The 16062-nt window shown below is 38.0% G+C and overlaps 1 protein-coding gene across 1 annotated transcript in view; it reads right to left on the reverse strand.

The window, feature by feature from the left end:
- LOC131223571 (PHD finger protein ALFIN-LIKE 2-like) overlaps window positions 1–16062 on the reverse strand; it is a 36949-nt gene that overhangs the window by 20393 nt on the left and 494 nt on the right. Inside the window, exon 3 of the mRNA XM_058219009.1 lies at window positions 15177–15399. Within this exon, the coding sequence (XP_058074992.1) occupies window positions 15177–15399 (223 nt within the window). The remainder of the gene's footprint in view (window positions 1–15176; window positions 15400–16062) is intronic.

Consider the following 16062-nt stretch of genomic DNA (forward strand, 5'->3'; position numbering starts at 1 on the left):
GACAACCATGTCTATAACATCCACACGCAATAGGAGCCATGATTGATTCACCCTCTTGACAATTATCAAGTGATTAGTGTAACTCCTATGAATTCCAATATTCAGCACTATTCCACCTAAACCAATCAAATCATGCTCATAGTGATTACTTCAGGACTTCGATAGTCTCTCTTCCCAATATGACAGAATCATAGAGGCTAATCCAACAAACCTCCGGTTGAAGGTCCTATGATGAAATGCATCATTCACATCAAGGTGATGAAAATCCCCATGAATACATTGCTATTACTGAAAGAATCACCTTCACAGAAACTAATTAGCAACTACCACAAAGGTCTTATGATAGATAAGTCCCTACTTTACATGAAACCTTCGACAAGGAGTCTGTCTTTACATCTCTCCACAGAACAGCCTGTGTTTCAAGGTGCCTACCCACTTGCGCCAAACCAATTGCTCTATTGACTAGTTCAATTCTCAGGTTGCTTTCTTTTAAGAGCTTGTCTCCTTGAGCACTGCTTCGTTGCAAGCTAATACCTCTATCGCATTAGCATTGTCAACCAAGTATATAGCAGAAAAAGGCACAGCGGGAAAAAACTTCGTCAGAAAATGATGTTACCAATGGAGTTAGAAGCAGTGTTCGAAATATCGGTATCGCACAATGTATCGCACCCTTGGGATACAGATACGTATCGGTTATCGCACGGGATATATCGTTTGTATCGCATAGTTTATCGCACTTTTTGGGAAACATGGGGAAACATTAGCAAAATGGTTGAATTTTTTTATGAAACTTTGAGGATTATTTAAAAAAACCTTAATGCACACTTTTAAATCATAAAATATCAAAAAAGAAGTGCACATAATAAATTTCGTTTGTATAAGGTACTAAGTTATGCATGTTATCTGATTAAACTAAGGTAAATATATTTAAATATGATGCATACCATTTATAAATGTATAAAGATATGTATGAACATCCAAACATCAATTGGAATTCATTTTAACATATCATTTTACCGCATGGGCCGAAAAATAAGGTAGATCCAAATCTGAGGTGGACCACACCACACAAAATAGTGTTCATTGAATGATCATCATTAAACTATTTTGGGCCTATAATTTTTTTGGATAAAGCTAATATTTATGTTTTCCCATCCAGGTTTGTCAAACCTCATGGATAGATTGGATGGCAAATAAACATTACGGTAGGCCCTAAAAAGCTTCAATGGTGGACATCATTGCCACCACATTTCTTGTAGTGTGGTACACTTGATCTTTCATTTGTCTCCTTTTTGGCCTCATGCCTTAAAACTACTTATGAAAATGGATGGAGGGTGTGGATTGGCTGGTGTACCACACGAGGTATGAGCATGTGTCGTGCGAAGATGGGATGCAGATTTCCTACTAAATCCTTTCGCAGGAGTGGGGCACACCGTGATGTTTGTGAGAAACCTACTCCATCCATCAGTTTTGTGGGATTATTTTAAGACTTGAGGCAAAAATTGAGCAGGATCCAAGACTCAAGTGGGCCGCACTAAAGAAAAAGGTGGGTAGGGAAATTCCTACTGTTGAAACCTTCCTGGGTCGACAGTGATGTTTACATTCCATCCATACCGTTCATTACGTCATCACTACTGGGATGAATTGATAACCCAATATTAGACTGATTCAAAACCTGTGGCCCCTCGAATATTTCAACTGTGGACCTTCAATCCTCACGTTTTTGGCCTACTTGAGTCTTGGATCCGGCTCATTCTTGGCCCTATGTCTTAAAATGTGTTCAAAAAATGGATGGATGGAGTGGATTTCTCACAAACATCACGGTGGACCCTACCTAAGTTTCCAGCGCATGAACTTCATGCGAAGCCTGGACGAGCGTCCCACGAAATCGGATTGCGTACTAAGTTACGCAGTGCGCTTTTATCGTACTGAGTAAACTCAGTTGGACCCACTGTGAATGTATGTGGTTTATCCACACCGTCCATCCATTTTTACTGCTAATTTTAAGGGTTTATACCAAAATTGAAGTAAATCCAAAGTTCAAGTGGACCATTACACAGGAAACAGTGTGGAATAATGATTTCCACCGTTGAAACCTTCCTAAGGTCCAAAGTAATTTTTATTTGTCATCCAACCTGTTCATAAGATCACAAAGACATGGATGAAGAGAAACTACAAACATCAGCTTGATCCAAAACTTTTTTGGCCTCCAAAAAATTTTCAATGGTAGAGGTTCAATCAAAATGTTTCCTGTGGTGTGGTCCAGTTGAGATTTTAATTTGCCTCATTTTTGGAATCAAGCCATAAAATTATCTTTTAACGTGGATTAGCGGAGTGGATAAAATAAAAAAATAACAATGGACCCCACAAGTTTACTCAGTACGCTAAGGGTACTGAGTTACTCAGTACGCAATCCGCTTCCGTCGTCCAAGTCGTACAAACAGTTGAAGGGAGATCAGAGTTACATGGCCCCACCAATAATGTATTTATCATATCCACACCGTTCATCCATTTGGAGAGATCATTTTAGATCGTGAACCCAAAAATGAGTGACATCCAAACCTCAATTGGACCACACCACAAATAGCAGTGAGGACAATGATTCTCACCGTTATAACATTCGTAGGTCCACCATAACGTTAGCTTTCCATCCAATCTGTTCATGAGGTCACAAAGACCTTGATGAATAGGAAAAACAAATATAATACGATCCAAAACTTTTGCAACCCCAAAAGGGTTTCAATGGTGGAAGTTCAATATCCAGCTGCTTTTTTCCAGTGTGGTCCACTTGATCCTTGGATCTATCTTATTTTTCTCATAAAGCCTTACGACGAGCTCGCCAAATGGAAGAACGGTTTGGATATAGTATATACCTCATGATGGGACCCACATAACTTGATGACGTCAACACAATCGGTGACGTGCGAGGCACCGTCCGTCCGCTTCCTTTGAATAAGGGCTCGGGGCCCTTTTTTTCGAAGTAGAGAGGTTCCGGCGCGTTTCGGAACCCTAAAATCTCTCCCGAGGGCCGATGATTTCGGGGATTTCGACGGATTTTGCGCCCAAATCTCTCTAAATCAGAGGCTTCTATTCGAATGGCCCATCAAACACAGCTTCCGATCAGGGCCATCTTCTTTACAGGTACTGAAATCTACCGTTGAAAGTTTTTCTTTTTCTTTTTTTTTTTTCATTTTTTTCGGATAATGACGCTGTCCCAGGTGTGATATCGACGATAATATCAGCCAATATCTGAAGTTTTAGATTTTCGGTATCTTCCGGGGGTTATCGAAGGAGTTTCGTCTCGCTAGGGTCCGATACCGATAATATCGGCCGATATATCGGCCGATAGTATCGATATTTCGAACACTGGTTAGAAGTACACGAGGGCCCATCCTTGACATAAGGCAATAAGTCGATCAAGATCATCATTTGAAAGGAACGAAACTCAGCAGAGACAATTTACTAGTGTCCGTTTGAGGATTCAGTAGACCATGTTTTCCTCCAGTAATATGCGTACACGACTCATTTGATAAAGTAGGCAATACTTGCAAAATCTGCATCAGCCATAATTCTTTCCACGATAGGAGTCTGGCTTAATGGTGAATGCAGGATAAATTTCTCTCTCTCTCTCTCTCTCTCTCTCTCTCTCTCTCTCTCTCTCTCTATATATATATATATAAGAAAAAAAAATGCTTCCAAAATTACTCCTTTTCAAGTTACTACGGAAATTATTTCTCTTTACATTGTTTGCGCAATACAAAACCAACTTTTAACATGTGAAACTTCTTATGCTCCACCATGATTTATGTGTTTGATCCACACCGTCCATCAACTTTTTCAGATCATTCTGGAGCATGAGCCCAAAAAATGAAGTACATCTAAAACTCAAGTGGACCAGACCATAGAAACCAACGGAAATTAAATAAAACTATTGTTGAAACTTTCCTGGAATCCAATGTAATGTTTATTTATCATATAACCTCTTCATAAGGTCACATGTACCTTGATGAAAAAGGAAAAATACAAATTTCAGCATGATCAGGGCCTTCTATGGCCCTGAGAAATTTTCAATGGTAGGCACCCAATTTTCACTATTTCCTGCAATGTGGCCCACTTGAGCCTTATATCTACCTCATTTTTTATTTTATGCCCCCAAACGATATGAAAAAGTGGATAGACCGTGTGGATAAACCATATACATCACCGTAGGCCCCACAAAGCCACTAACACAGCCCACCTAGAATTCCTAGATAGAAAATTCCTCCGGAAGCCTTATGTTTTCTTGTGGTGTGGTCCACCTGAGATTTATATCCCTCTCATTTTTGGTGTGAAGCCCTAAAATGATCTGTAAAAATTGATGAAACACATACATCATGGTGGGGCCCACAGCGCGCAGACCAATTTCCATCAATCCCCGGGAAGCAGATGGGCTGGTGTACCACACACCAGCTATATAGGACGCGGATTGCATCCAACCCCCACCCGGATGGTAATCCATCCAAGCAGGGCTCTGTGGGGCCCACTGTGATGTAAGTGTTTTATCCACGCCGTTCATCGTTTTCTTCAGATCATTTTAAGATATTATCCATAAAATTAGCCATGTCCAAGGCTTAAGTGAACCACAGTGGGGATTGAATGTCCACCATTAAAAACTTCTTGGGAGCTGGAGAAGTTTCGGATGAAGCTGATATTTGTGTTTTAACTTCATCCACGTTTACATGACCTTATGAATAGGTTGTATGGTAAAAAAAAACATCATGGTGGCCCTGAGAAAGGTTTCAATGGTGGGTGTCATTATCACTGTAGCTTCCTTTGGTGTGGTCCACTGGAGCTGTAGACCTGCCTAATTTTTAAGATCCAACCTTAAAATGATCTGAGAAAATTGATGAACGGCATGGATAACACACTTACATCACGGTGGGCCCCACAGAGCCCTGCCCGAACAGATTACCATCTGGGCGGGAGTAGGACACAATTCGCGTCCAGCTATATAACTGGTGTAGATACGTGTCGTGCAAAGACGAGCACCGACACTCCTTGAGCTCCGAGTTGTACGAACGGTTCAAAGGAGATCAAAGTTACATGGGCCCTATAATGATGTATTTATTATATCCACACTGTTCATCAAATTTTCGAGATCATTTTAGAGCATTAGCCAAAAAATGAATCATATCCAAAACTCTAATGGATCACACCAAAAATAGCAGCGGGGATAATGATTTTCACCGTTAAAAAATTTGCAAGGCCCACTATAACATTTACTTTCCATCTAATCTGTTCATAAGGTCAAAATATTTGTATGAAGAGGAAAACCAAATTTCATATTGATCCGAAACTTCTGTGACCCCCAAAAGGGTTTCAATGGTAGGCGTTCAATCCCCCACTGCTTTTTGCAGTGTGGTCCACTTTATCTTTAGATTTGTCTTATTTTTCTGCTCAAGCCTTACGACGAGCTCGCAAAATGCATGGACGGTTTGGATATAACAAATACCTCATGATGGGGGGACCCACAAAACTTGTTGACATCAATACACCAACTATAGCTAGTGTGTGGTACACCAGCCAATCCGCTTCCCAATCCCCGTCCAGATCCGGACGCGGATTTCCTGCGAAAGCCTTTCGCATGAAGTTCCTGCGCTGGAAAGCTATCTGGGGCGCACCCTGACTTTTGTGAGAAATCCACCCCATCCATCCCTTTTGTGAACTCATTTTAGGACATTAGGCCAAAAATGAACCGTATCCAATACTCAAGTTGGCCTAAAAGGTGATGATTGAACGTCCATAGCTGAAATATTCGTGGGACCAGAGAAGTTTTGAATCAGATTAATATTTGTGTTTTCAGTTCATCCCAACAAGAATGACGTTATTAACGGTATGGATTGCATGTAAACATCACTATCAACCTCAGGGAGGTTTCAATGGTAGGAATTTCCATACCCACCTTTTCCTTTAATGCGGCCCGCTTGAGTCCTGGATCCTACTCACTTTTGGTCTAAAATCCTAAAATGGGCTGATAAAACGTATGGACATGGTGGATTTCTCACAAACATCACGTTGGGCCTTAGCTAGGTTTCCACTGCAGGAAATCCGCGTCAATCTAGGAAGCGGATTGGCTAGTGTACCACGGAAGCTAACTCACTATGCTCAACATACTGAGTAAACTTTGAGAGTTCCACCATGATTTATGTATCTGATCCGTTCCTTCCATCAATTTTACCAAATAATTTTAGGGCCTGAGCCCAAAAATAAAGTATATAGAATGTTCGAATGGACCACACCCACAAGAAACAGTTGAATTGAACATCTACAATTGAAAATTTCTTGGGGGTCACAGAAGTTTTGGAGCAAGCTTATATTTGTGTTTTCCCTTCATCCATGTTCGTATGATATAATGAATAGGTTGGATGACAAATAAACATCATTGTGGGGCCCGGAAAGGTTTCAACAGTGGAAATCATTATCCCCATTGTTTCCTGTGGTATGATCCACTTGATCTTTAGATATGCTTCAATTTTGGACTCAACCCCTTAATTTAGATGGAAAACAGATGGACGGTGTAAATAGACCACTTACAGTCAAGGTGGGCCCAACTGAGTTTACTCAATACGATAAGCAATCTGATTTCGTGTACCACACACCAGCTGTATAGCTAGTGTAGGTATGTGTCTTGCAAAGACGAGCGCTAACACCAAGGTGTCCTGTATCGGTATCGGTTGGCGTAACGGTGCCCTCCGAAACCGATACGAATACGGGGGCGTAACGGCCCGTAACGGCGCAATTTATTTTTTTTTTGCCAAAAAATTGAAAAAATATGGATTAAATCCGGAATATTCTAAGCATTCCAAATATACATTCATTTATAAATTGGAACATGTTTATGGTGGTGTAACGGTCCACTCTTTGGTGAGAAGTTGTATCGGACTGTCTGATTAATTTTTGAACAAGGTAACCTGAATTTGACTACAAAATTCATATATTTAATTTTCTAAATATCTAATTTATATACTTAACAACTTGATATCATTTTTCCCAATAGTTCTTTAAAAAAACGAAATTAAATTCAGGTAGATGGCGTTGCCAATTTAGGGCTGACTTGGAGGACCAATCTATGCTCCAAATCAGCCTCAAATTCATGCAATTTATTGCCATTATCCTACTTATGAATTGGTGGACATTTATTGGATAGTGAATCATGAAAAAAATCAAAAGGCCTTATTTTAAAAAATAAATGTCCACAAATTAACAATTAAAACTATTTAAACAATTTGATTTTGGCATTGTGAGTTAGCAATTGCAATCCATAATTTAATTGCTAAATTTTAAGTTAATATATGTCTTGTGTACAATTTTTTAAGGCCCGAATTAGGCGGGACTCGGATTGTGAAGTGTAACACACGTGTCAAAGTTTTTTGGGCCCCACCCGTGATGAATGTGTTATATCCACACCGTCCATCCATTTTGCCAAATAATTTTAGGGCATGAGCCCAAAAATGAGGCACATCCAAAGCTCAGGTGGACTGCACCATAAGAAACAATAATAATTAAATGTTCACCATTAAAAATTTATTGGGGGCTACAAAAGTTTTAGATCAAGCTGACATGTGTGTTTTCCCTTCATCCACGTCAGTGTGACCCAATTAATAGGTTAGATTGAAAATAAACATTACAGTGGACCTTAAGAAATTTTTAATGGTGAGCATTCTATAACCACTGTTTCCTATGGTGTGGTCCACCTGAGATTTGGATATTACTAATTTTTTGGATCCTGACCTAAAATGACGTGGCAAAATGGATGGACGACATGGATAAAATATATACATCATGGTGGGGCCCACTCGGGTCTGATCAGATTGGATGGAAAATAAACGTTACGGTGGGCCGCTGCTATTTTTGGTGTGGTCCAGATGATCTTTGGATATAATTCAATTTTTTGGTAGTGCTCTAAAATGATATCTGAAAATAGATGAACGGTGTAGATATAATAAATACATCACTGTGGAGCCCATGTAACTTTGATCTCCTTCGAACCGTTCGTACAACTCGAAGCTCGAGGAGTGTCAGCGCTCGTCTTAGCGTGACACGTACCTACAGCAGTTGGTGCGTGGTACACCTGCAAGTAAATAAAAAAAGGGAGCGAGAGGGAAACCGAAAAGAAAAAAGAAAAGAAAAAAGAGGGAAAGAAGAGAAAAGAAAAAAGAGGGAAAGAGGGAAAGAAGAGAGAGAGAGAGAGAGAGAGAGAGAGAGAGAGAGAGAGAGGAAGAAGAAGAAGGCCGTAGCCGCGGCCATAGTTGCCCGAGAAGAAGAAGAAAAGGAAGAAGAAGAAGAAGAAGAAGAAAGAGAAGAAGAAAAGAAAGGAAAAAGGTATTTTATTTTATTTTTTTTAAAGGCCGTAACGGTCGTTATGGCCCGTAACGGCCGTTACGGTCACAGAATTCTGCAACGGCCGTTTTGACCTCGTATCGCATAATGGTGTCAACCGTTACCGTTACGAATCGGCCGATACGGCCGTATCATAACGGATACGGGACACCTTGGCTGACGCTCCTCGAGCTCTGAGTTGTACGAACGGTTCAAAGGAGATCAAAGTTGGCGGGAAATCTGCATCCAGGTGTAGTACCAATTCATGTTAATTTTTTTCTAAAACACAACAGGCTTCTCATTCACTTCTCCATTGCATCATCAATTATTTCTTTAGCTTCTTTATAGAAGATTAGAAATATTTCTCTTCGACAGGTATTACAGTCTCTCTATATTTGAAGATTGACTAGATTTTCTTGATTTTTTGTCTTTTCTATCTATTTTGATCTAGTCATTTATTCAATTTGTTATTCAAGATTACGAGTAAATATGAATTATTTCGTTACATCTAATATCATATATTTTAAACCTTTGAATATTTTGTTTTTCATTTTTCTTTTAAAAATTGCAAGTAAATTTATTAAAAGATTTTTACCCAATTGTTCTTCTTTAAATAATTCTCAGTTTATACTAGACTATTGTAGCGATGGCTTCAAGGGATAGTGGTAGGGCAAGATGGAGTGATTTCGACAAAAAAACATTTATTGATTGTTGTCTTGAAGAAGCACATAAGGGTGGTAGGTCAGGGTCAAGCTTGACTAAACAAGCATGGAACAAATTAATAATCGAGTTGAAAAAGCGTACGAGAAAAGAATTCAATCAAAAGCAATTAAAGAATTTAAGGGATTATCTGAAAGTACAGTATATTGTGTTAATTAAATTGATAAACATTACGAGACATGGGTATAATGCATTGGCGGGCCAATTTGATTGGCCTGAAGAGAGATGAGATGAGTACATAAAGGTAATTATGAAATTTTGTTATATAGTTAAATAAGAATTTGCCTTTCATCAAATTAAGACATGATTTTATGATATTTTTATTGTAGGCAAATAAGAATGCAGCCCAATTCCATAATAAACCACTAGCATTTGAGATCGAATTGAGGGCCTTATTTGAAGGTTTTGTTGCAACTGGTGCTCAAGCCTACACAACATATAACGACAATCTTCCTGAGGAGTATTTTGGGTCGTCATCTCAAATACTTTCAAATATACCTATGAGTGAAAATGAAATCAATTTAGACAGTCTCGGTGTTAACATAAATCCGGATACTCAAGAATGTCAACACGCACCACTTGTCGATTTAGAAGCTCATCAACACAAACGGCACAAACCAAATACGAAGAAAGATATCCAAAGCAGCGTAGATGCACTCATACATCAGAAAAGACAGATGTAGAAGGACCCACTATCAAAGAATGTTTAATGAAATTAAAAAACATGTCATCAATAAGAAAACCAGATTTATTGTAATTTAAAGCTCTAAAATTGCTTACCCAGAAAAAAGAGAACAGAGAAGTTTGGATGCTTCTAGAGGAAGAATATGATATAAAGCTTTGGATAGAGACTTTAGATTAGTGTGTGGTTTATTTTGAATAATTTTGACATTAGTTTTATTTCTTTCTCTTTAAAGTTTTCACGTTAGTTTTGGTTATAGACTTTATATTAGTGTACTGTTCAGTTTGAATAATTTTAATATTAGTTTTATTTCTTTCACTCATGAATGTTTTTAATTCCACAGTAACTCTTGATTTATTGACATGTTGAAGATTATTATATAAAGCATATCGATTTTTGTTGATATAGACTATTTAAGAGATTTGTTAATCTTAACCATTCAATTGTTTAAAACATCTAATTGAAGCCTTTACTTTCAATGTTGATAGAATTATGGCATTAACAAATGAACAGAAGAAATTATTGAAGATTATGATATTAAAGCTCCTATTTAATTATTTAGAGACGTCTACTAACAGAAAACAAGTAAGTTCTCCTGTATTACCTGGATCATATTTTGTCAAAGAATTGCTAGATGGTCCTTCTTCAGTTTACTACGAATTGTTTAGAATAGAGAAAAATATATTCAATAGTTTGTGTAACTTGTTTCGCATTCGAAGGTGGTTGTTTGATAGTAGGTATGTATCACTCGGGGAAAAGATTGCCATGTTTATAATGACAATGAGTCATAACCTTCGGAATAGATTGGTAAGAAATCGATTTGTAGATTCAACACAAATGGTGCATAAGTACTTTCATGAGGTATTATTTACTATGTTGAAATTTGCCAAAAAAATGATTGTCACTCCATTATTTGATCAAAATGTCCAAGAAATCAGAACACACCGACATCTTCGGCAAATATTTAAGTAAAACTTCATATAAAAAATATAAATATATTTACTTATAATTGAATTATCCTACTCAAGGGTTAACAATTTACCTTTAATGTTTAGGGTGTCGTTGGTGCATTAGATGGAACACTCACTCCTACATGTATCCCGACAGATAAACAAATACCTTATAGAGGAAGAGGAAGGGATGAATGTGCTCATAATGTTATGGCCATCTGTGACTTTAATATGATTTTTACATATGCCATAGCTGGATATGAAGGGGTGGCACATGATTCAAGGGTCCTTATGGATGTTGTGCTTGATTCAACAAAGAAATTTCCGTTGCCCTCTCCTGGTAATATTTAATATGTTTTTTCATATAACTTGGTAAAATTATAACTTGAAATTTTGCTTTTTTTTTTTTTTTTTTTTTTTTAAAGCAACAAGAAAAAATATATTAAAACAGAAAAAAGGAATACAAGGTAGGGAAAAGAGGAAAAAGAGACAAGTTGTTGAGATAGCAGAAGATCTCTAAATCCCTAAAAATTTTTGCTAAAATGTCATTTGTTTTTATGCAAATAAATATTATCTGGTTGATGTTGCTTACACTTATACAAGAGGATTTATAGCACCATACCGTAATGTTCGGTATTGGTTGGGTGACTTTCGTAGCGGTGGGCGGCCTACTAGTAAAGAGGAGGTTTTTAATCATATGCATGCGAAGTTACAGAATGTAATCGAAAGGTCTTTTGGCGTGTTGAGAGTGCGTTTTGCAATTTTGAAGCGGATGGCACCATATTCTTTCCCGACGCAAAGAGACATAGTTATTGCATGCATGACACTATACAACTACATCAGAAAAGAATCCATCTCTGATCCACTCTTCCAACAATACAATGATCAAAATGTTCTTTTGGATATGAATATTGAATCAGAGAATAGTATGCCTGAAGTGGAAGGAGTATTTGGAGACTTTGAACAAACTATTATGTCTAATACAATATACGAGAAGAAATTGCTGGCACACTTATACGTGCAAATCATTAATTTTTTTTTTCTGTTTTTATGAATAATGATATTTTAAATTTCTATTAACTACTTTAGTTTATTTGAATTAAATAGAATAATTTTATTTTCATTTCATAAAAAATAATTTCTTTATAATGTAAAACATTTCCCAATAGGAGATAGGGACAAATGTGTCAAATTAACATATTTCAGACATTTCAGATTCAGGCTTCAGATTTCAGATTCAACAAACGGGGCCTAAGTGAAGAAAAATGAGGAATTTTAACTCAAAACGGCAAGCAAGAGAAAAGATACCCGACTTATCCAACAATGACTTGGAGAAACATGGACTCTCAAGCCGTGTGACTATTGCACAACAAAGAGTTCTCATCCCGAGAATTGAAACCATTTAATCTAAAGTAGGAGATGGGGTAACCTCTTCAGTAGCATGAACTCCCTCAGCAGAAGCACTCCCCTTAGAAGTAATGGATAATAAGCACTAGCTGATCTTGACCTCCCATGAATGCCCTGACACATCTCTCTAGTATATCAGCTCCTCCCACAAATAAGTAAATTTCAACTTATCATTCTCTTCCATAGCCAAACCTCCACAACCTCAGTGAATGCAGTGGTCATGACCACAATCAGTGTCCTAGCCCTAACAAGTTGGGAGGTAGAAATTAGAGTGGAGCATGCAGAAGCAGCTCCGACAGGCTGCACGCTGAAATCAACAAATATCCTCTCACTGAAGAGAAAGGGAATTTGTAGAGGAAGGGCATCCCTTTATATATCTAAGCCAACCAAATCATACTAAAGATTAGACTAGCCAGCAACTTGAATATACTCGTTTGCTTCCTTTGCCCTTTATGGATCTTAGAACAACAAGGAGGTGTTCTTCGATAATGATTCCCCCTGAATGGTAAGAAAAGCTGCATGGTACTCTCTCGAGGATTGCTACTTTTGATTAAAGTGTACAACTAAGAGTCTGGCATGTGAGAATAAGTTCGGGTGACAGGGTCACAAATTTTCTCCTACTGTCCTGAGAAACACTAATCACCTACTGATCTCAATCCGGATACAGTAACCAAGACATTATAATTAGTTCTCATATTCTCATTTCTCAAAGTAGGCATCATCAATAGACGGTTCTTTAGTTTGACCGTTAATGTAATGCAACTTTAGGTCTTCCACAAATGAACACCTTAGTCTGTCGACATGTCCAGTTCAAGCTGTATGACTATCATGCATGCAATTAGTACAGATGTAGACACTTGCAATTAATTGTCAGTTATGCTATGCAAAGCAATCATCACATACTACTAACCCTGAAATTGAGGTGTCCGAATTCTCATCCCAGCCTGAGCATTTAAGGTTGGGCAACCACATACATCAGAAGACAATATTTACACGCACAGCCTTAGGTGGTACCATATCAAATTGAGGACTTCCACTTCGGTGATATTGTTCCTTAAACTGAGGAACTACTTCCTCCTTCTAAAAGAAGAACACATTGGCCATTCTAATGCAATTCATCACCTCCCACGCCACATGGTTCATACCATATGCAAATGCTGGACAGGTGTGATTTAGCAAAAGGCCATACGATATTATAATGTCTGACAAATAGCTAACTGCAACAATTAAAGATAATTTATCCCATCCAATTTTACTACAGTAATTCACAAACAAATATCTTGCCTTGAGATACTACCCCTATCAGTGGTTATTTTGGCACTAACCATAACCCCTGGGGTCAACACAACAACAATTCTCTTCAATATATATATATAAACACTTGTGTAAAATTTCTAACCATTCGGTGAGGAAAAAATAGCCCACAATGATAAAACAGAGCAAAAGAACTCTCAATCTCAAAAATCAAAATAAATAAATAAGAACAAAAATCTCAAAACAACAATTTTTCTAAACACCTAATAGCTGCAAGAAACACCTTTCTAAAAAGGGCATCCTCCAAAACAATGAATAATCATGTGAAATTTAAACCACCGTCAATCAGTAAACAACTCTCCGGCAACCTTTTTTTTAAAGGACAATTAAATGTTACAAAATTGAGAAATATTCACCAATCATATATTTTAACTCATCCAATGACAAAATTATTTCTGGCACATAGACACCCCACTAGCGGTAAAAGGAAGGATAGCTTTTCACCAAATTTCCTTCATTCTTCTTGGAAAACCTTGAATCTGGCTTCGAAATTGAAAAGTATCCATTTCATCAAAAGAGGAGTGAAAGGTATATGTTACTCGCTCCTAAATAGTTAACAAGTCAAATCCATACAAATCCAAACATAAGAAACCAAAGACACTACTGCATGGCTCAAAAGAATATCAAACTAGAGGTTATAACATCCCCAGAATGTGATGATAATTCTTCATAATCAACATCTTTCTATGTACACCAGTTGTACTCTGATTCATGAAATAGGGTCTTACAGCTATAATGTCAATGGTATGACCTGATAGTGTGTCTGCAAAAAGAGAATGGATCCCTAGATCAGAACAGAGGCTCTGATACCAAGCAGTAATTTTAGGTTTACAGGATTTAGGGTTTTGAAAAGATGAGTGGAGAAGAGAAGAGAAAAGGGTTTTAGTTGAAAAAATTGGTCAACAAACTATGTTATTAAACATAAATTTAGTATATTTACAATTATGCCCTTTAAAATGACAATACCTCAAATGATAATTTATCAGGGCAACAAAATGATAAACGAACATGGGAAAAATGGAAAGAACAGACCATTATTTTTGTGAGTGGATGATTTCATGAATCTAGAGCTTTTTGCTATTAAAAACTCAAGGCAATCATTTGGAATTAACGACTTCATGTGATGAAAAGCTCAAACCAAGTCAATAAATCAGGATCAAATACTTGAACCCATTTAGGGGTCGTTTAGATGCCTGTAAATAGGGCAAGTGGTAAATGAATTGCAGGGAGTGTTTGGATGCTGAAAAGTGCCTATTAAATGAATTACTGGTTGTAAGCTTTTAGCTGAAAATGAAAACCTGCTGAAAAACTCTGATTTCATTGACTGTAAAAGAAATGCAGCCTAACGGCTGGAATTTTGAAATTTGGTTATAAACATATTACAGGTTAAAAAAACCTATTACGGCTTTTTTTTTTATATATTTAAAGACATATTCAAAATAAAAAATAAAAAAATACAGCTTAAACAATTTACAGATTATCCAAACACATACAACTATTTACCAGTAAACAGAGTACAGCTTAAAGCCAAACAAGACGATCTGTAGACAATTTACACCTGTAATTCGATTACCTGCAATTCATTTACTGACCTCTTAAGGAGAAAGCAAATATTCTACAGAGAACATGCAGAATCACCAAGGCATCCAAACGAACCATTAAAGGAGAAAGTAAATAATTCTAAAGAGAACATGCAGAATCACCAACCGACAATCATTGCCGAAAGGTAGAGAAACTCCCCGTACCTTTCATTGCTATTAAAGCGAGCACCAAGATAGAAGGCAACAGAGAGCAACCAAGAATCACTGTGCACTGCGACCAATGAAAGCCAATCCTTACGGAGCATCCCGTCTCTTGCAAAATTAATCCCAAGCGCAGGCTCTGGAAGCTCAGGTGGAACTTCTTCTGCAGGAAGATTGACCTCCCAGTTGTCGTTTGGGTGTCCATAAAGACACAAGTTCTCCTTAGCTGAACAATTACATGTGAATTATCCTCTAATCATTCAAAAGGCAAATCCACAACATGCAGATAAGTAAAGTGACATGGTCTGTTCTGCCACCATCAGTATGGCAGGCCCCATCTTTCCATGATCCAGACCATGCACTCTTGTGCCGCCCACAATCAGTGGCCATCAGTCATCCTCCCAGAATCTCCCCCATTGGAATTTCTTAGCCATAAAGTGGATTGTTCAACAAACCATCCATTTGTAATCCACAAGTTGTACGTGTAAGATCGTCCAACAGGGGACATACTGGTGACACACGCCATTCACAACGGGGCACACCAGATGAACAGTCATGATCACCAAATGTCGGGCCCACCCGTACAGTTATGGGCTACCATCAAACCATACATCTAGCAGGACCCACCAAAGACAGCCAATGCTGAAAATCACCCACTGGTGGACCCCACACGGACCCACAAATGCCTCATGTTCACATTCTACAATCTGAAGTCCTCTCGCCAAACATACAGGATCATCCGGTTTGGGCGATCTCCGCAAAGTGGGGCATTCGTGGCAAAGGGCACCGGATGAAGGAACCCGATCACGATAGGTGGGCGGTCCCGCGAACAGCATACCACCCACAGACGACAATTACAGGCAGTCCCACAAGCTACTAAAAGGGCCCT

This window comes from Magnolia sinica, chromosome 13 (assembly GCF_029962835.1).
Source record: "Magnolia sinica isolate HGM2019 chromosome 13, MsV1, whole genome shotgun sequence".
NCBI classification, from domain to species: Eukaryota; Viridiplantae; Streptophyta; class Magnoliopsida; order Magnoliales; family Magnoliaceae; genus Magnolia; species Magnolia sinica.